The 22,753-nt window shown below is 36.3% G+C and overlaps 1 protein-coding gene and 1 non-coding gene across 3 annotated transcripts in view; both read left to right on the top strand.

Annotated features, from left to right (window-relative positions):
- The window catches only part of PRKG1 (protein kinase, cGMP-dependent, type I), a 1,243,017-nt gene that overhangs the window by 1,217,979 nt on the left and 2,285 nt on the right, over window positions 1-22,753 (top strand). For both annotated transcript variants that reach the window (XM_012801440.2, XM_012801439.2), the window contains exons 11-17: window positions 3,288-3,427; window positions 5,062-5,151; window positions 12,379-12,520; window positions 13,748-13,911; window positions 19,725-19,847; window positions 19,934-19,996; window positions 21,283-21,349. In XM_012801440.2, coding sequence (XP_012656894.1) covers window positions 3,288-3,427; window positions 5,062-5,151; window positions 12,379-12,520; window positions 13,748-13,911; window positions 19,725-19,847; window positions 19,934-19,996; window positions 21,283-21,349 — 789 coding nt within the window. The remainder of the gene's footprint in view (window positions 1-3,287; window positions 3,428-5,061; window positions 5,152-12,378; window positions 12,521-13,747; window positions 13,912-19,724; window positions 19,848-19,933; window positions 19,997-21,282; window positions 21,350-22,753) is intronic.
- Window positions 17,934-18,040, top strand: LOC111723184. The gene has a single exon (XR_002771782.1). It is a non-coding gene; the product is annotated as a U6 spliceosomal RNA (small nuclear RNA).

Here is a 22,753-nt window from a genome sequence, read left to right as displayed (position 1 = left end):
CTGTGATGCCACGGCACTCTACCCAGGGGGACAGCTTGAGGCTCTGTCTCAAAAAAAAAAAAAAAAAAAAAGAAGGGGAATAGTGTAGTTCAGCCCAGAGGTTGCCCGCCTGCATACAACTTCCAAGGTCTTCTGCATTCATGGAATTCTAGTAGAACCCGAATCAACTTGAGAAAGTCAGACTATAAAAGTAAGTAGCTATTAGAATTTAAAAGAAATTTTTTACTTTTTTTCTATGGCTAATGTTATATTTTTACTCACCCTAAACGTGAAGTCCAACAATAGCACAAAAGTTAAGCAATTCAAAAAGTAAAAGGTAAAAATCAACCAAAATTCTCCCTAAGAGAAAACCATTGTTTACTCTATCACTGGATACATTTTTGATTGGCTCTTCATAAATTTATTTTAGATAGAAATGGAGAAGTAGATATATACTCACATACAAACATGCTATTTGGGGGATCATAAAAGACGGCCTGTTTTATAACTAGTATCTTTCACTCATGTCTGTCTTGGTTGTTTTCCCATAATGTTAGATATGATGGTAGCCATCGGTTAAAACTGCATTTCATAGATACGCTGTGATTTATTTTCCAAGTTCTTGATAGACATTTAGATTGATTGCAGTTTTTTTTTCCAATTTATCATGAGATTTCTGATACACGGAGAATTAATTCCAACATTATTGGCTGTGACATTAGCTCCCCAGTTATTTTCCCGTGCTTGGACTTTCTGGTCAGGAGCCTGGTTTCCCTGAGTCTTGTGGTATTCTACAATTTCTAAGTTGGAAATGGAGATTCTGAGGACTCATGAGGTTTATTGCAGAGTGCAAAGAGAGGTGGTTCTAGACCCAAGGATTGCTTCCCTGTGAAGAAAAGACAGATGGTCTGTGTGGCTCTCTAGACTTCCTGTAATGAATACTTTCTGTATTGGCAAATGCCAGAGCTGATTCCCAACATTCTCTGTAGCCATCTGCCACTTGCCAGAACTCATCACCCTCTTCCTAAACCCCGTGGCTTCTCCTAGCAGTATTGGAGCTGTCAGGTACCTCAAAAAATCCCTGATAACACACCGAGGTCCCTGTAATTGCCTAGGAAGATGACAAAGTGAGGCTTTGGCTGGTCTCCCAAACCACATGCCTGGCATAAGTGAAGCTTAAAGATGATGGATACATCTTTCAGCTTTTCTCACAGAAAGCCTATGAGTTGGCTGATTCCATTAAACTCTGATTTATAAAGTACCAATCGCTGTGCTTTTAGTCTTTTTTGTAGTTAGCTGAAAGGAAGCAGCACATACTGGAAGCAGTGTGGGCCACTAAGCGCTGAACACAAACCCAATTCTGCCACTTATGGTTCCGTGGCCTTGGGCAAGACACGAACCTTTTTGGTAAACTTCAGATTACTTCTCTGAAAAAGCAGCTTTATTTAAAGACATCTGATTTGGCCCTGTTTGGTACTGATATCTGGGGAGGGCAAGGGTACCAGCAGTGAGACCATCAACAAATGCCCACTTGGTGGTGGCAAGTGGCCATTTAAGATGACAGTGACTCTGCAAGCTGGCTGGGATCCTCCTCTCAGTGCTAGGGCCCAAAGCAGTTAAGGGACTGACCCCAAAGCCGGAGAGAGTAAGTGGAGTTAGAATTCAAGTCCAGGCCTGCAATCACCAAGCCCGAGTTCTCCTACCACGTACATAAGTGAAAAATCTGTCTCATCATCACCTAAGAGAATCATTTTTACATTAGCCATTGGAACTCCACAAGAGTCCTCAGCAGTTGGACGGGGAGAGACAGAAGAGGGAATCTGACATTATTACTTTTCCTCTCGATTTCAGGACTCTGACCTAGCTCATTTTTCATGCCATCTTCCTTCTTTGTCGAGATTTCCTTTAGAAGTGAGTTTTCACATTTTGTCTCATTATGAACTCCAACGGAGATCATTTGTATCACACTGATCTGTCATCTTAAAGAGTTTCACAGACAAAACAGAGGGCCTTTGGCTGTTAAAAGCATTTTCAAATTCCATTTTTCCTTCTAACCTGTCCTACGGATTCACGAATGCTGGCAGCAAACCAAGACTTGTTTATTTGCAGTGTTCTCACGCTCCCGCCTAAGGAACTTGCCACATGAATGTCCTCTTAGCTAGAATTCAGTCTGTCCTGAGTGCATGAGGAAGACACTTAAGGCCTTCTCTATCCCTGCTGATGAAGCAGGAAATAATTCACAACTAAAAGGGAGACAGCTCTACTGCAGTTGAAAATTAGGAACCGCATATCACCTTATTTCCCCAAGTTGTCATTAATTCCGAATAATATAGGCAGCTGGTAGTGTCTCTGGGCTTCTCCTGTTCCCCTATATTGCTATTAAGTGATTAGTTCTACTGTGTCTCCTTTCCTCACACATTACCTTGTTACATTTTTTTATAAAGCAGTCAACATAAACCAGGAGCCTGCCTGAGGTCTGGCATTTGGTAAACCCAAGCCTCCTCCCGAATCACGCAGAGCCCTGTGGGCTGGAACAGAGGTGTTGGCGGGATAAAGACAGTAGGGCTCAGAGTAGATCCCCCACAATGACTCAGCAGAAAGGTTTGAGGTTAAAAGGAGTTAAAGACATCATGCTTGTTTTTGGAGAAAAAAAAAGTTTCAAACTCCCCCGAGAATGTATTCTTACTTTCCTTTTTTTTTTTTTTTAACTGTAGAAAAGAAAAAGACTGAGAAGCAAAAAGAGAAAAAACAAGAATGTAGGCAGTACAGAAGCTATGACAGGCTGCGGCCCCAGCAGGGAGAAGGGGCTTCCCATAAACTTGGAAACTCTAGAAGTGTTTGGATGAGAACCAGAGAGAGAGAATGTTAAGTAGATGACCCGTTTGTGCCATCAGCACTTGAAGTAAAATTGGAGAAAAATTAGTTTTTATTTCCGTTTTTGTGATGGAAGGAGAAAAATAAAAGAAAAAAGTTACTCAAACATGAAATGAAATAACAAAACTAAAATTCAGTCTATTTTTCCCCTTCTAATCTACATGGGAACAAAATTAATTAGTTTAAATTCTTCCAAATCAGTAAAATGAGATTGGAGGATAGTTGTGAGCCCTAGACTTTAAACTCAGCTCTGGAAAGGACTTAAACTGCGTGTGTGTGTGTCTGAGAGAGAGAGAGAGAGAGAGAAATAGAAACTTGGGTGGTGGAAGGGGTTCACTTAAATGCCCATGCATCTGTTATTTGGGAATAATAATATGCTCTGTTATATTACGTCTACAGGCTTTTCCTCACTTACTCTCTTCTTTTTTTCTAAGGTCCAGTTGAAAAGTGAAGAATCCAAAACATTTGCAATGAAGATCCTCAAAAAACGGCACATTGTAGACACAAGACAGCAGGAACACATCCGCTCCGAGAAGCAGATCATGCAGGGGGCTCATTCCGATTTCATAGTGAGGTAAAGACCCTGCCCCAGGGACGGAAGCACCTGCCTCCAAGGGGCGGATCAACCACAAACCCTCCCCATGTGCTCACTGTGGACACCTTTCATTCACGCAGAGAAACTTATTTTTTATTATTATTATTATTATTATCATTTTGCATATTTTGCAGTTTTTGGCCAGGGCTGGGTTTGAACCCACCACCTCCAGCATATGGGGCCAGTGCCCTACTCCTTTGAACCACAGGCACTGCCTGAGAAACTTATTTTTTACTCTAATTTTAAGGAAGTTGGTTGATTTTAAGAAAGTTTAAAGAGTATTAATTCTGTCTCTCACCCCTTTCCTTATGAAATGAATCAGAGTCTTGAAAAAAACTGTGTTTTCCTCAAAGGTGGTACCAGAGTCTCTAACATTCTATTTTTATACTCTTTTTTTACTCCTGAACATTATATAGACCTCTGGTGCTTAAAAAACAAAATAACAAAAATTATACTATTTAACCTTTAATTATTTGAATAATTTTTGAAGATCCAAAAAATGAAATGGCAGCTGATCACTTCAGCACTAATAAGAGAATAATGGGGGAATTTATTATTATTATGATTATTATTTTCAATCCAAGACAGAGTCTCATTCTGTCATCCTGGGTAGAGGATCCTGGCATCGGCCTAGCTCACAGCAATTTCAAACTTTGGGGCTCAGGTGATACTTTTGCCTCAGCCTCCTGAGTAGCTGGGACTACAGGTGCCCACCATGACACTGGCTAGTTTTTCTATTTTTAGTAGAGACAGGGTCTTACTCTTTCTCAGACTGGTCTTGAACTCCTGAGTCAAGCAATCCAGCCATCTCAGTCACCCAGAGTGCCAGGATTATGGGAGATTTATATACAGTAAAATTTTTGTAGTTAATTTTCCAGTGGCACTGGCTGAAAAAGGAAGTACATGAAGTAACAGCACATGAACTTCATACAACTCTGTATGTGTAAAGTTTAATCTGCTTTCTATCCATGTTCACAGTGCATGTTTATGACCAGTGAATGGTGCTCAAGAGCTCTTGCTGTAAACATCAGCCAAATTGGACCTGAAAGGATCCCAGGAAACCTCCTTTATCCATAATCATTAGGATTAGTTTATTTCTTCTTTTTTTTCTTTTCTTTTTTTTATTGAATGGTAACTATGTACATTAATGCATTTCTGGGGTACAGTGTGGTATTTTCACATACAATTTGAAACATTTCCATCAAAATGGTTAACATAGCCTTCATGTCATTTTCTTAGTTATTATTTTAAAACGTTCACATTCTACTCTTAGAAAGATTCACTTGTACCCTTGTAAGATAAACCACAGAAGCGATCCCTCCAATCCCCCTCCCTCCACCCATTCCCCTCTCCCCTCTCTCTACCCCTCCCCATATTCTTAGGCTGTTATTAGGTTATGATTTCAAGGGAGAGATGAGCTTCTTAGTCTCTCTTATTAAAATCTGATTCAGGAGCCGTTGGTTTCTTTTTCCTATTTGTAAACTTAGAGCTCTCTTATACTGCTGATGAAATTATAGCCAATATATAATCTGAAGTATATATCCTCAAATATTTACACGTTTTTAAAAGACGATGCTGTATATAACCATTGTTCTCTTGTTTGTGATTTACAGACTGTACAGAACATTTAAGGACAGCAAATATCTGTATATGCTGATGGAAGCTTGCCTAGGTGGAGAGCTCTGGACCATTCTCAGGGATAGGTAGGAGATTTAAGAAATTTCTACTGCTCTAAAAACATAGTTGCTCTTGTTGGTCTTTAAGAAGAGTTGACACGATAAAGTATAACAAGCATATTTACACTTTGTGTGCTTATTTTCAATAAATAAATAAGAGGCTTTCTTATTTAAGACCACTCTCTATGAACATACCAAGCTCTCTATGTGGTTAACCATATAGGCTCAGTACCACAATAGAAATGGTACCTACCTACCTACTGAGCAAAATGTATACACAGGCCTTAGATCAGCACGAATATGAGGATTTGACTTTTTACCTGAATTCCATTCATAGCTATAACATGAAGAGAATTATGGTTATTGTATAATTTTAGTGTGGATTAACTATTAGTTTAATTGTCTCACTATTTTTCCATATAGGGAGTCTGCTTTTCACGTCACTGAGCATTTTTCCCAAATTAATTTTTTTCCTCTATGTTGTTCTTTGGTTTCAAAATGTACACGTTTCTAGGCATCTCTTTTAGCCCTTAGTACATAAAAAATGAATCCATTCCTAAGTAGTATTTCAAGTCAGCAGTCTGACTTAGATTTACCTTTTTGCCCTTCCAGAGCAAGTAAAGTTTAATGCTTGCATCTTTTAATTATACAAATTCATTGCATCTTAATTTTCATCTCATAAAATTACATAACTAGCAAATTATCTTTTTATTTAATATATCCCAAGAAATGTATCAGATCATTATCTACCCTAAGTGTTCACTCTTTAAAAAGTAATGAACACAATTTTATTTTCCTATGAACAATGTCTTGATCATTTTCCATGGATAATTGACTGGTCACTTAAGTCCTCTTTGTTCCTGTGAGCCCTCACTCTCAGACATTGGTATTTTCCTTATTTGTCTCAGGCCTGCCCCTTAGATGCTTCATCATCTTTCTAAAACTTAGTTGTAGATGACCCTGATGTTCCCAGGGAGCCAAGTCATTTTTTGACATGTGTTACTTTCTAGATATCTCAGAATAAAACAAATGGCTCTTTATAAAATACTCATTTAAATTCTCACTGTGTTGTTATCATACCTTTATATCTTTATAAAAAAATGTCCTTTCAGATCTTTTATTCCCATGGCCTTAGTTATAAATGTCAAATTGATTTTTTAACATACAGAATTCTATTACGTTAGTGTTTTATTTCATTTCTTAAATTTTAAGATAAAAAAACACAACGGAGTGCTTCGTGTTGGGACTTAGGAACAAGGTTAATATCTGTACTAAGCTGTTACATCATAGTATGCTACTATATTATTATTACTCAATATTTGTGTATAGCTTACACGCCAACTATTGTAATAGAATCCAGGGATAAATGAAATGGGTGTGATTCCACTCCTTTGAATTTATAGGCTGTTGCACAAAGCTAATATTTTGATCTATGATGCACAAAGCTGATATTTTGATCTATGATTTAATATCTGGTATATCCTAATGTGTTTCTACTGTATTATTTTTGACCTGATATTTCAACCCCCTGATTTATTTGAACTCTCTTCTCTACTACTTTCTAATTAGAATAGGAGAAGATTTACAGGTGAAATGAAACATGAAAGCCGTCATTCACCCAGGAAGAGACTGACTATATTCTCATAACTTATTACATCCTCTATTAACTCCTTTAACCAGAACAATAGCTGCAATATAATGATCAAACTCAACCTTAAGTCCATTCATGAGGTGTCAAATATACACAGGCATCAATCTGCAACGAAATTTTGACAGTAAACATTCTTTCATAATTTACCTTGTTTAACTTGATTTCACCTTTTGTTTGTTCATAAATTCTAGCCAACAATTCTGAGTGAGGTGTATTGTGATTTGTTGGGGTAGCAGAATTTCCTATTAAGAAGCAGCTTAGCTTTGGTGGAGTAGATGGAGGGCAAATAGCAATTCATTTCTCGCCTCCGCCAGGCTGCTTTTGGTCCTCACTTTTCCCTTCTCTTTTGTCACCGTCGTGTTTGGGGTGCACAGTTGCTGAGTTCTCCCAGTGTGCTTCATACGCCATGAAGAGGCATAATCTGCAGAAACAGTGGCTATCTGACTCTTCCCTAAAATTCAGAGGTGTTGAAGTAGCAATTATATATAAAATCACCTTGGAATCACTGGCCTCGGCTAACTCTCTTCCTTCTATGCATGTAGCTTTCTTTACGGCTTTCATTCTCACTGACTTCTCTTTTGCCTACTCAAGAAATTGCTGAATGAATCCCCAACAATAAAAAAAAAAAATTGCTGAGGGAAAACTATGAGTGTAGATAGCCAGTCACCTGTTAGTCTGCCCCCTCACTAGCTTTTTGTTTAAGATTAAGAGTTAGAAAGAAATGAAAGAATGGCAAGGGGAAGATTATGCTATTGGAGTGTATATGAAGATATCTGCCCTCCAGAAAAAAGACAAAACCCTGTCCATGTATGCAGTTTTCCTTTCCTATTTGAGGATAGCAGCAAAAGGAGATGCTTTCCTGAAAGCATGCAGGAAATGTGTTTGGGCTGATCTAAAGAAAGGCTTGGCTGACCTTACTCATTACTGACATGGAAATACCTCTGAGCCTCAGGGATTTAGCACAGGAAGTCTCTGATAGCAACCCAGACCTCCTCTCCCCTCACAGCTGAGATGACCATTCCCGGCCGCTCCCTCTCCTTCCTCTCCCTAACATAGGAGAGAGACACAGAACGGTTCTTTATTGTCAAGAAGCAAGAATGAAAATGACACCATCTATATACACAGTGTTTGGGACTATTATTTATTAGGTTTCATGTTTAATCTTCTACTTGGTGGCTTTTTTGCCTCCCTCAAGTTATGTTCCATTATTTGCCACAGGTTGGCAAATATTTTATTCTCTTCCCTTCTCTAACACCTAAGGAATGGACAACTCCCACAACTTTCTTAAAAATATAAGTACTTAATATGATAGATAAATAAATATAGATTAGTACTTATATTGACTTATGATTTAGCCTCCCTAAGCTTACAATTGTGGCATTACATATAACTAATATATACTATTAGTATTTATACTTATTTGTTAATATTAGTATTTCATGTATATTTTAGCTTAATGAAATTTAACATCTCAGTGATTTGCTTCATAAGAATTTTTAAAGTGTATGTTCATTTTTCTTACTGAATTCCTTACATAAGTACTTCAGAAACCATAATTTTCAAATCTCACAAATCTCACTTTCTGGTCACGACATCCTATGTGTATCTTATAAGGCCACAAATCGTGAGGGACTTTCATGTTCAGCCTTCTTGATTCCAGCTCTTTTGTGGAGGGTAATTATTAAAATTCCATGTAAGATGACTTAATAGGTGGCACAGATCGAAGGCATCTCAAAGACAGTAAGTCTTATCTTCATAATAACTTAGCCTCCCTAAATTGACAATTTGGCAATAAGCTCACCTAGATTGCAAATATACTTCAGGGTTATTCACTCACTAATGATTGTCATTGCTAGTCAATAAAAAGAGTGAAAATTTTTTGATGAGACATATTTTGTCTTTGTTACATCCTGACACATAAGGATTCCGTTTATGACAAGTCAATTAAACACTGTGATTAAACTTTAATTTGATTCTATCAATAAATAGCCCTTAATTCTTTAATCAAATTATTGTTTATTACCCTCTAGCCTGAAACAACCACTCATTCACAGAGAGGGTGTTAAGTGCTTCTTATTTGTTTCAATTGAAATGACACAGCTGTCAAGGCGTAATTTATTACTTCAGAGTGATATAGGGCAAGGGATTTATTTCTTTAAGCAACTCTCTGAAGTATTGATAAAACAAGCTTTCGTGTCTTTTTTAGATCAAATTTACACTGCCATTTCTAATTCTAATAGTTATTTTTCATTACCAGTAACTCTAACATTTTGCTTTCCAATTGCTTTCAAGATGTGTATTTTAAAATGCACAAATTATAGACATCAGATGTTTAGCAAATGAAACAGTGTATTGCTGGTAAACATTTTGTGTGCATATGTGACCCTGATTTATCAAGGTGTGAGACAAGATTTACATTTGACTTTCAAAATCAGTTACAAATATATAGGAAAGATACTCCATATAGCTCTGTTGAAGGAATTGAAACCAGCTTTCTAGACTCCTTCAAATTCCAAAATGGCTCAGAAACAAACAAACAAAAAAAACTTGGGACAAATAAACAGAGCTACCAAGAACTGAAGACCCAAAGAGCTATGATTTATGGTCCATTTACTTCACCTTGAAAATGGAGGGTTTGGGCTGGAAGACAATAAAAGAGGAATTTTTTGCCTGTACATTTGTGAGAAGCATGGGAAAAGTGAAAGGAACAGAGATTAGCAGAGGATTCTTCAGAACTAATTCATGGCAGTTAGCCTTGGCTTTGAAAAGCATTTTCATAACAGTGATAATTCATGTCGCGAATTGCTCACCTCCACCCCCAAAATACTGCAGCCAGCCCTCTATTATGTTGGTTAATTTTCTTAGATGAAGATGTGGTAGCTAAAGAAGAGTTTTCTGGCACTCAATTATATAATGGCTATTTTTTATGAGTTTTATGCCAGAATTTATTCTAAGTATATCATCAATTGGTTGAGTCTTTACAATTAACAATGAAATTGTTACCATTATTGGCCACATTTTGCATATTCCAACACTGAGCCCCAGAGAAGTATAGTTAGGTGGTCAAGATCGAGCAGTAAGTGGAGCCCAAATTGGAACTCAGGAGTCTCATCTCAGGGTCCATATTCCTAGTTAGCCTTCAAGGTCAAGGCTAACTGCCATGAATTAGCTCTGAAGAATCCTCTGTTGATCTCTGTTCTTTTCACTTTTCCCATGCTTCTCACAAATGTACAGGCAACAATTACTCTTTTATTGTCTCCCAGCCAAAACCCTCCATTTTCAATGTGAAGTAAATTGACCATAAGTCATAGATCTTTGGGTCTTCACCTCTTGTTAGCTCTATTTGTCCCAGAGAAGTATAGTTAGTTGCTCTAGATCAAGTAGTACATGGAGCCCAAATTTGAACTCAGGAGTCTCATCTCAGGGTCCATATTCCTAATTTGCAGCCTCCTCTTATGACTTTGAGTTGGTATTAGGCTTTTCCATCTTGTGAATAACCAGCCTATTCAGAATGTGGATACACCATTCAGCAGAGATTTCATAAGAAATTAATTTCTCACATAAGCCTTTACTTCCATTTTAACATTAACAATGTATTTGGAAGTTTGGTTCCATTAACAACTAAATATTAAGGGAAGCAGAAATATGTTCCCAGAATTGCACCTGCAGAAATAATCTCTTCTAACATTAATTGAGAATTTGTAGCCTTTCAATAAGGCCCACCCAAATCATAGTTAAACAGTCCTGATATAAGGAAGCAATCAAGTTGCTGGTTGAAATAAAACAGGTAATATGAAATAAGAATCTATTCCATGCATCCTTTGTTTGTTTGTTTGTTTGTTTGTTTTGTTTTTAGTTTTTGGCCAGGGCTGGGTTTGAACCTGCCACCTCCGGTATATGGGGCTGGCACCCTGCTCCTTGAACCACAGGTGCTGCCCCCATGCACCCTTTGTATTGCTGTTTTGCTTTGCTTTTCAATATTCTCCACTGAGAAGGGACAGAAGTCAAATACAGCACTCAAGGTAGCTAAAGCAGTATGCTAATTATAGAAACACAGATGTTTACTATTTAAGTAAACAATCTCTCCAATTGAAAAAAATCTCAACTCTTGATAGACAAACACACATAACTTAATTATGGGCAAAGAAGAAAGGACCTTCAAGGCAATACTCTAATCCCTTTTCCAATACACAGGATTATAGAATTTCAGTTCTGCAAGAATAGCTCCAAGTAGGATAATTGCCACATAAGTTATGTCATTTATTTTCTGCTTTGGCTGTGGTTCTCAAGCTTTTTCTTGTCCTCATAAATTAACAATTGTTCCATCCAGATACTTAGTAATTATAGCTAAGATTTTAGTATCTAGAGAAGTAGATATTATTCCTAGAATTATATTTTAAAAGAAGAGATGATTATTTCACTGACAATTCAGAAAACATTAGCAGGTGAAGTGAAGACCATCCCTTTAGTTGACTGCCTTAGTCTTTATTCACTTATGAATTTAGTAAAAACTCAGCCATATTCCACTGCCCCGTTTGTAAGACATTACTCCTTAATTTTGGAAAAGAAGTAGATGTTACCAAATGCCAATGGGCATCACAGACTCTCATGAAAGGAAGCTCTGGGGCTACCATTTTTGGCATACTACCCAAAACCACCTGTGTGCTTGTTGCTCATGTTACATCTCAACTACCTTAAGAGTTGATGTGGGGCAGTGCCCGTGGCTCAAAGGGTGGGGCACTGGCCCCATATACTGGAGGTGGCAGGTTCAAACCCAGCCCTAGCCAAAAAAAAAAAGAGTTGATGTGCATACTCATATTCTTACCTATATGCATAATATATGCACACGCATAGAGTTTTCTTGCTAAACATTATAATCCACTTCACTAAGAAACATTCCCTTCCAGTTAGCTTTTTCTTTCTAATTGTCTTTTAGTTTCATCTTCTCCTATTAATAAGAAGGCAGTAGTGTAGGAAATAGATATTGTCTTAATGACAGAAGATGGAAAATCAGAATACTGAGCGTGCAACATGATTGCATCAGTAGCATTACAACTCATTTCCAGAGTGGTTCTTTGAACTGGCTTACAGTTACAGTCTCATGAAATGTGTCTACCTCGTTTACAAAGATTCAACAACAAGCCCTCTTAGAATAAAGACGAATAAAGCCATAAACCTCTCCTTTAAAAACCAAATCCTTGGCAGATAAGCTCTGAGGCATAATAGTATCAGTTCTGTCTTCTGTAATGGTATCCATTCTCTCTTCTGCCCACTGCTGTAACTCTATGCCTTTTTAGATTGTAGTGGGCTATTGAGAGGAAGCCACTAAGTCCATGAAGTGCAGTGTGTTGATGAACGCCCCTTCAGCCCTTTCAGGAAGTTAGATTTCTCTATCTCACTCTCAAAGGCAGAGAATTCCTTGACTTGATCCTGGAATGCTTTTGAAAACCCAAAGCAATGCTAATCACGTGACATGTAGCTACTCAGACATTGATCTCTGGGTTAAATTTTGGCAAAGGTATACAGTGAAATGAGAGGGGGGAAAAAACTTGTAAGAGAAACTAATTTCTCATACACTTTCTATTCCATTTTCTGTATCTCAGAGGTTCGTTTGAAGATTCTACAACCAGATTTTACACAGCATGTGTGGTAGAAGCTTTTGCCTATCTGCATTCCAAAGGAATTATTTACAGGGACCTCAAGCCAGAAAATCTCATCCTAGATCACCGAGGTTACGCCAAACTGGTCAGTGCGTTTCCCGTGTGGGTTTTACCCCTGCGGTTTTCAAATATTTGTTTATAAAGCTGTGTTTGTTTATTAATGTAAAATCTTAGTTTTAGGTGGTTACTTTTCTTAAAGGCAGATTTTAGTGTTACAATTTTCAACTCAATATTCTTTCAATTTATGTAACAGCTATAAGAAAGTAAATTGGCTAATTTAAGTTAACAATATCCTAGCAAAATATGCTATCTCATAACGATTAGAAAACACACTTGCTGGCATGTATTATAGACTTAGGAGAGATCATAGAAGACCATTCTTCTACTCCGATTTCTGCCATCCAAAGGCAATTGGTGGTTGTATTAAAAATCTATGAGTCATTTAATACTTTAATATTTTAGATTTAAAAATAATGCTACTGGGGAGAATGGACTTGGCAGACAATGCTATCCTGCCCTGTTAATAATAGTAATAAAGCGAAAGCCCTAAAGATTTACCATAGATGGGAATTCTCTTATTTAAAAATGCACCTTTTTTGGATCTGTCAGTACCTGATTCCATTTTTAAAATTTTTGGAACTTTTAATCATATAGTTTTTAGAGAAGTCAAATCAGTAGCAGTTAATTCTTTGCAATTCAACCAAATTGTTTTAGAAAAAAATATTAATAGACTTTCTGCACTCAAGGCTCTTTCTTAAGAAAGTTTCTAAAAAATGAATAAATTTTTATTTTATTTTGTTTATGTGTCTCAATTGCCAAGTCATTGGTCCCATAACTGTGTTATTCACCACCTTTGAGAAAAAAGCGGCTTCTTAAATCATTAATACTAAATGAATTGTCAACTCTATTAAATCCAGCAAAATTATGAATATTCTGGGAAAGATGTTTAGTAGCCCCCACTGACCTGTTAGAAACTTTGAGTAAAAGAGAACTTCTTTCTTTTGCCCAAACCTCCATTGGCATAAAAGAAGAAAAAATAAAAACTGTTTCCAGAAAGAAAGATTTGCCTTTATTTTTCATGATGTAAATTTTATCTGATACTCAGGTTACAATTTTTCCCATTAAAACTACATTTGATCAGGGAGACTTTGTTTGCAATAGAGAAGATTCCTTTTAAAAGACAGGACTATAATAACTTGCGCCTTTTTTATTATTATCATCATTGGTATATTTCAATGAATTCAAAATAATTCATTGCTTTTGAATGTAATCATGTGTAGCTTAAAGTATCTTGTTTTTTTCTCTTCATAAGGTTGATTTTGGCTTTGCAAAGAAAATAGGGTTTGGAAAGAAAACATGGACTTTTTGTGGAACTCCAGAGTATGTCGCCCCAGAGATCATCCTGAACAAAGGACATGACATTTCAGCTGACTATTGGTCCCTGGGAATCCTAATGTATGAACTTCTGACTGGCAGGTATGGATATCGATAGGGAATTACTATTATTATAAAAATAGAGGAGCAAACAGCTACATGCTCTTGCCATTTTCACCCTGATTAGACCACCTTAAAGTGAATTTCACCATATCTTAATGCCACCTTGGAATTAGGCAAATGTCTGGAATTTATAAAGCAAAGTCAAAAATGGGTCAGATGAAGGCAACCACCTCAACACCATGTTTGGTCTCATTTTTGCTAATTCTGTAGACACATGTGAATGAGGAGGGATCCAATGTCCTTTTATGAAATTTTTGAGCCCAGTCATTTAGCCAGCAAAGGAGATGATAATCATATAAAAATATCTAGGGTCAACTTTTCTATGAACTTAGAAATGTGTGTTAGCAATTGTTATATCTAAATGAAATGTGAATGCTCTGCAGATCTTTTGTGTAGAATTGTAATCAACAAAGAGAAAAGGCTGTAGGAATACCACATAAGACAATCTATAAGCTCGTCCAAAACCAATACTAACATAAAAACAAATACTTCACCATCGGATAGGCTAAAGACAGTGAAGTAACAGGGTTATTATGAAGCACAGAGTTCAGAAGAGCATTGAGTTTGTCCAAAGAGGCCTTTGAAGAATGGATGTAAGACCATAGTCGGTTCTTGATGTGAGAACAGGGCTTAGCTATAGAAAGGAAAGGAAAGGGCATTCGAAGCAGAGAGACATGGCTGAAAGAGAAAGGTAGTGATAGGCACAGACATGTAAAAGGTCCATGGAAAAGACTAACAGATCGAGATGACTCATCTTTCAAGGAGCATGATTGCTGGACTTGAAGATTTGGACTCCATCCAGAGAGGGAATCATTGAGTATTTTCCAACACAGGAATGAATGACAGGAGTTTGGTATTTAAGGAAAAACAAGCTGACAGTAATATGTAGGGCAAATTGGAAGAGGGATAGGAAGCCTAGTTGGGAGATCACTCTCAGTTCTGGAATGCTGAGAGCCTAGAATAGGGTTGAGGCACTGGCAAGAAAAGTTAAGTAAGAGACAGAATGAGAAAGATTTACTGAAGGGGACTTAGGCATCAGTGAGAATGAGAGGAAGATTTAGGACTTTCAGACTCAGAATTGTGAGAATTCAGGGAGACTATGAAACACTTAGAAGATTGTGTAGCACATAGTAAGCACTCTGTGAGGGTTAGAAACTACTACCTTAGCCACAAATAACTAACTGTGCTTTGATTTTCATTTGTTGGCATTTTATATTATTACTCTTAAAACTTTTATGGAGATTTCAAAGAAATTATCTATGACCTAACCCAATTTAGTTTGATATTCTCTCTTGTATAGATGTAAACTACTTTAAATATATGGCAAATTAAGTAGACATATAACAATATGAAAGGTTTGGATAAAAGAGAAGGTTAAATTTAACATACAGATAAGCAATCTTTCTAGTATGCTTAGAATTACTATAAAAACAATCATATAATGAATATAAGACAATGAAATATTAACTATTAAATAAATAAAATATTAATCATTAATAACTATACTCAGGTATTAATGCTAAAGTACTTAATTTGTTTTTGTTATTAATACTCTACTCAAGTATTAATTTAAAATTTAACTGAAAATTTCTATTTCTCTTTACTTGAATAGAAATTATTCTGTGATCAATGTTTATTCATTGATTAATAGGAAAAATGATTAAAGCCTTAATCTTAAAAATTGCCACATACTACACTGTAGTAAATCATTAATAACAGAAGAATCCTCAATGTTTTAAAGTAGAAATTTCACAGACCATAGCATCTGACCACAAAATAATAAAACAAATATTTGATAACAAACATTTAAAAGAAAATATCTAAATACTTGAAAATTTGAAAGCACTTTTCTAAACAGCAGGGACAAAGAAGGTATGTAGTGGTGGAACAGTAATCAAAATAAAGCATTATAAATCACAATGTGTGTGGTTTGACCAAAGCTTAAGCACACATTTATTAACTATTTATAAATGAATAATTTATTTACATAAATACATATATTGTTAAGATAAGTGTTATCATTAAAAATAAATGAAGTTAGCATCCATTTCAAGAAATATAAAGAGACAGAGAGACTTCCATCAAAGATAGGAGGGGAAAAAAGCATTTTTACTCTATTTTTGTCTTTCTACTCAAAGAGATGATGGTGGTGGGAAGGGGCAGGGTAGGAGAAAACAAGAATAAAACATTTCTCATGATCTTAGGTACAATGAGAATGTGACCAACCACACCTGTCAAACACTATGAAATGTAGTATGTGACTAGGAGTGATGCTGATAGACTTTGCTGGGCCATAAGAATGACTCCAAAGTGTTATGGTCCTGAATGTCATATCTTATGATTTTTGATTGAATAACAACATAGCAAAACTGGATGGACTTTGAAAGACAAAGGAGTGTTCACACAGAGATCCAGTTAAGCACCACGGTATGACAGAAGAACTGAAGGGAATTCATAAAGTTACCAATTAATACTGCTTTTTAAGGCCCATGATATTGGTCAATAAAGAAAATGGGAGGGCAAAAAAAGGAGGGAGACAGGGAGTGCAAGATTTCAGACTTTGCCATGAGCCACATGATATCCTAAATGCTAAAAATTGAGTGCAAAGGAAATAGATGATCTGGTGGGACGGTTTATAAAGCAACTAATTCCAGTGAAGGATGTTGCATTTTTCATTACCTCCTTCCCGCCAGCCTTCTTTATTCTAGTTTAATAGAAGCTAGCCCAATTTAAGGAGGAGTAATAATCAGAAAGGTTCTCAAAGAACGCAGTCTCTACCCCTCTCATATCACCAACCCCTCCTTCCCAACTCCTTTGTTACTTACTGATTTTATGTGAGGATCTACCACCCCCCCCACCACTCAGGAAAAGATGATTCATCTGCAGTCTAGGTTTAGGTTAAGTTCATCTGTTCCAGTCATCTGTTGTCCCTCTGGTGATTGGCATTGATTAGATCAGGAAGAATTTCAAAGTTATATAATAGAAAATTCATGGCCGACTCAACTCATTGTATCCTTTTGATCTGCAGTGACCATGGGGAAACCTATTCAGAATAATAACACCACAATGTGTCCAAGTGTAATTTCCTCAAGTCAATAATAGTGAATAATCATATCGACATCAAAGCCACCAAAGTATGTCCTATATGGCATAGGTAGTGATGTACTGTATAAGTGCCTTTAATGCCAAAAGATAGGACATCTAGAACTATATGGCACTGAGGAGAGAGAACATACAACCCAAGCAGTTTATGCAGAGTTAAGTCATTCTTAAAATGCAAATATAACATATAAAACGTATACCCCAGGCCTTTCTCAGAAAGACCACTATTTGACCAAGTCAACAAAAGATAAATCAAAATAAACCAATCAGGAATAGAGAAACTGGTAAAAAGACAGACTATGAACTTTGATATTAATTAAATCTCTATTAATCTAGAACTTAGATTCATCTAAGTGTAATTTAAATTTGGGTAATAGAGCAGAATGTAAATATTGTAATCTTTGACAATCTTAAAAACAATACTAAAAGCAACAAAAGTTAAAGTGGGAGGGGAAAGGAAGGAATAACTATAAGTAAACTTATTTTTCATTGGTCATAATCAGTAACCTTAAATATTTTTTACAGTTGAAGCATGTCATTACAGAAAAGAAAGTTTTTAAAAAATTTTTCTTAATTTTAGGGAATTTTTTAGGAATGTATAATGATGAAAAAGTACATATTTGTCATTTAGCATTTTTTTCCATTTTTCTCCGCAGCTTAACTAGAGTAAAATTAAATTGAATACATTTTTAATTTTAAAAACATGTGTACTATTATGCTGTGTGCCTTTATCTACAAAGACAAATGCATAAAATTATGGTCATGAAATGATTATTATTAATACTTTTGGGTGTTGGATGATTATTACTTTCTTTGAAATAATTTTAAATATATATATATATTTTTTTTTCCTTTGAATATCTTAGACTGAATGTGCATTACTTAGGAAAACCGTAAAGATGCTGACTTTGGCAGCACATATACTAAAATTGAAACAATACAGAGAGGATTAGGATGACTCCTGAGCAAGGGTGAAGCCCAAATTCATGAAGCATTCCATATTAAAAAAGATTTAAAAATAAAAATATATAAAATTTAAAACATTGAAACAGAAAAAAAGAAGCAAAACCATGAAGATCATTTTTAATAAATTGTTATGATTGTATAAGATAAACAGATAAATAGAAAAGCAAAATCATAAATTAGAAAACTGGGTTTTTTTATTATTCGATTGATAAAACTGAAGATGTGGCTCTTCTTTATTTTTTAAAATAAAAATCAAAATTGGCAAGTTAACTTAAGAGAGTAAAGGGAATATTCAATCACAGCATCACCTAAGAGAACATTTTTAAATTCTAAGAGAATGCTAAATAGAATTGCATGAAAATATTTATGCACTTTTAAAAGTGATTTAAAATTGGGAGGCAATTACTAGTTAATGACATTTAAAGTCAGAAGAAAGCACTTGTCACAGAAAATCAAGGTAGAGGTCATCACAGCCCCTGCACAAAGCAAATCTACTAAACTCCACTTTAAATAACTCATTATTTTTTAGCCTGCCTGATAAAAGGAAATAGTTTGAACTGTTATTAATAAATATGATGGACACGACAAAAATAATCTGTAGGATTTCTTTCTCACAGGCATGTGAACCCAGTATTAAGAGAATAATTAATTTCCAAATAAATCATTTGTCAAGGTATACCATAATCTCCCCTCTGAACTATGATATATTTCAAGGAAGGCTCAAAACATTAGTTACCCTTGTATCCTGTGAGGCTGACACAAAGTCACACACTGAGGATGGAAAGTTAAAAAAAAAAAATCGCTAACATATGTGGCACACAAGGGCTTGGGTATCACACCCCTGCTAGCAAAGAGGCTGGGTAGTGCTAAGTCATCTGCTGAGAGCCTGTGAACAGGGAGACAGTATTCTAAAGAAGCATTAGCTCAACAAATATATACTGATCCCTTCCTGCATGCTAGGCACTCTACTTAACTCTGGGAATACTCGCAGAAAACAAAGCATAGTCTGGATGGGAAGAAAGACCTAAAACAAATAAGCACACAAATAAAAGATAATTGCAAAATACAGTAAGTCATAAGTATACTATAAGAGAGTCTAACAAGGGACTCTAAGATTAAATTTGAGCATTGGACTGGACAAGTTAGTTGATATAGGCTATGTGACCTAGATAACCTATGTAAAGTTGGCCACCATTTATGCTAAAACTTGATAAATTGAGGTATTTGCCAGTCAAATGGACCTTCCAGGCAAAAAGAAACAAAAAGAAAGAAAGCCAGAATACCTGAATTGGCAAAGTGGTATTGCTGGTATTTCAGCAGAAGAGAGAGAAGGTTGTTGAAAGCACGAGGTGGGGTGAGGTGGAGTCACTTCTTTGATGTTCTTGTGGCTCCTTTCGCGATTTTGGACTTCATCCCAAGTGTGATCAGTGAGTCAGAAATTGTGAGAAGGTGTAGAAGGGGAATCCTGAACAGGCAAAGACAGCAAATGGGTTAGACACTCACACTAAAAAGAAATACGGAAAACAATAGATCCATCTGTGATTTTGCCAAGTGTTTTACCTGGAAGGGTTTCCACACTGTTTTGCTGTTAATAAACTTTAATTCCATAAAAACTCCTAACATGATCCTCCCAATAAGAACGGTGTGGTGGGTGTAGTTTATAGCGAGTTGTGTTCTCTCGTAGAAGCAAAGCAACCTCTCTTTCATGTCCCCCCTTCTCCCAGCCCACCTTTCTCAGGCCCAGATCCCATGAAGACCTATAACATCATCTTGAGGGGGATTGATATGATAGAATTTCCAAAGAAGATTGCCAAAAATGCTGCTAACCTAATTAAAAAACTATGCAGGTAAGTATTTGAACCACATTATTTTTGAAAGGATGATCATGTGGAAAAAATTAGATTACTTAATAAAATTATTATTTTACTTTTAGGGACAACCCGTCAGAAAGATTAGGGAATTTGAAAAATGGAGTCAAAGACATTCAAAAGCACAAGTAAGTGTTCTTTCCTTACAACTTTGGGTTTCAGAGTTCAGAAAACCTGATAAGCATTTCCCCAGGAGGCTGTGATTCCAGATTATTGGCGTATAGCTGACACAATTAGCCTGTAGGAACTTCCAAAAAGAGGGTATAAACCACATAGTCTTTTAAAGGCTTTCCTGGTTGTGTGTCTAGAACTTATTTAGACATATTTAACAACCCTGTGACATTCCCAACAACAAATTCATTGAATTCAATTTTCAACCAACTCCTACAAACAGGCATTTATTTTGTTTCCCTCTCCGGCACAAAAAAGGAAATGTGTCATTTTACTTGGAGGCTTCTATTATCTACCAGGATATTAAAAATAAAAATCCTCCACCGTATCATACCTCATTTCCTAGACTAAAAGCAAACCATTTCCTAATAAGATGATGTAACAGGAGGAAAAAAAAAGTACAAAATACAGGTTTGTTTGTTTTTTTTTAAACAATTGCAACATCTTCAGTATCCTTTCCTGTGTTAAAGTCATGTTCTAAAGCCAAAGTCAGCTCACATGGATTTGTCTCTATTAGCCTGTTTGTGTAAGTCACAGGAAGTTCACATCTCTATCAGAGGAATGTATTTGCTTTAAAAAAAAAAAGCTACGAATATCTGTAAGGCCTGTTAAGAATATGATGTAAGTATTTGCTAACAGCAAAACCTTCAAACACAAACCGAAAACCAACCTCTAGTGACATGTGATCCTCATTGTCACACACGAAAAGCCGTACGGTATGTACAAAACACCTTCGTTCTATTTTAAAAAAGAAAAGCAAATGAGATATGCAGAGACCAATACAATTTCACAGTGATGTGAAAAGGTTAATTAGCTGAGACTGTGCGCTGAATCAGTGGCAAAGATGGAAAGTTAATTTTCTGTCCTGACTCTTCATGCCCTGATTTTTATCTTTTTAAAATAAAATGTCCCCTAAAGCAGAGGGCCAAGCATATTATGACATTTATTAAATTATAATCATAGTGTAGGAACAAAGTCATCCAGGCATCGTGCCTGAAATTGCAAGAGAGAAAGAGTTGCGTGTTCACGGGTACTTGAAGTCTGACAATTATACCTGTGAAAAATATGCATTTTATCAAATAAGCGAATTGAAGAAAGTCTGTAATTAAATAGAAAACATTGTTGTCACAAGAAAGTTTGTCTAAGGGTTTTCCATCAGTCACGTATACCATACATGTTGCAATGAGAAGGTTGAGGTTTAGGTAACATGCCTCTAACTGTCTGCTTTTTTCCCCCTTCCTAGATGGTTTGAGGGCTTTAATTGGGAAGGCTTAAGAAAAGGCACCTTGACGCCTCCTATAATACCCAGTGTAAGTGTCCTCTCCAGCTTACAATTGTGTGAGATGCTTGATGATGTTCACATCAGTCAACAAAGATCTGTTATTTTTCAAGCTTTGTCCTATCATCAGATTAAATAAACTATAGGGGAAGTATTGCATTAAAATAATGACATATTCAAAGATCCAAGCTAAGAAACAGATAAATTGGAGGATGGTTACTGGGTAGGCATTACCGTTATCTTTCTGACTTTTTTTTATTTTTCAGTTTTTGGCTGGGCTGGATGTGAACCCGCCACCTCTGGCATACATGGGGCCAGTGCCCTACTCCTTTGAACCACAGTCGCTGCCCTTGACTGTTTTAATTCAGGTTTCTTTTATTTGGGACTAAAAGTGAACTTTTAGAATGGTGAATGTTAAACATATACAGATGCAGACAAAAGAGCATAATGAATCTGCAGCCACTGCCAATTTCAATGACTGCTAATTTTTGCCCAATGTTGATTCATTGATGCCCCCACAGAACTCCTCCTGTCCTCCCCCCAGTACTATGGAACACTCCCAGGGAAAAGTGTGTCTTCTCATCTTTCAGTCAGGTTCTAAAAGAAAAAAGGTTGTTTTTTATAAACTTTGTTTTCTTAAAACATTGGGTTTAATGTTAACCTAGTCCACCGAGTGCACTGCTGATATCATATTGAGCTGAAATAGATTTTGAACAACCAAATTTGTACTTTTACTTGGTATCATACCTATTTATACAATGTGCTACATCTTCATTAAGGGGAGAGAACTGTTTTTTTGGGGGGGAGACAGGGTCTTGTTATGTTGCCAAAATTAGCCTTAAATTCCTGGGCTCAAACAATCCTCTTGCCTGAGCCTCCAGAGTAGCTGGGACTGCAAGCACTGCACCACACACCACACCCCATTTCCCCTACTTCTAAGATTTATTTCTGTGCTAATATTCATGTATTCATGAAGAAAACAAAAACACAATTGCCATCTCTTATATCACAGATGTTAATTGCATTCATGAAGTTTTATTTTTACAACAGTAGTAGAGGAAGAAGCTGGGTTAAATCTAAATTAGTCGAATCTAAATTTATCTGGGGTCTGCTTTTAGGAAATAGTAATATTAAGTGGGCTTTTACTGATGCTCTGCAGATTGAACTTTGCCCAATCATTTGCAAAAATTTTGTTTGCATGTAGAAATGGCTTTTTATTGTACTTTGATAAACACACAAATTCCTTAGGATGCCCACAGGTCCTGCATAACCTGGTTCCTACCTACTTCTCCAGCTCCCCCCTCCATTCCACTTCCCTCTCATATAGCAGTCCTGGTGTCTTCTTTTTTTTTTTTTTTTTTTTTTTTGAGACAGAGCCTCAAGCTGTCCCCCTGGGCAGAGTGCCGTGGCATTACAGCTCACAGCAACCTCCAGC

Source organism: Otolemur garnettii, unplaced genomic scaffold, assembly GCF_000181295.1.
Source record: "Otolemur garnettii isolate 467f Iridium unplaced genomic scaffold, OtoGar3 scaffold00008, whole genome shotgun sequence".
Taxonomy (NCBI): domain Eukaryota; kingdom Metazoa; phylum Chordata; class Mammalia; order Primates; family Galagidae; genus Otolemur; species Otolemur garnettii.
The sequence above is the reverse complement of the archived record's forward strand: the minus strand, read 5'-3'. Positions and strand labels throughout refer to the sequence as shown.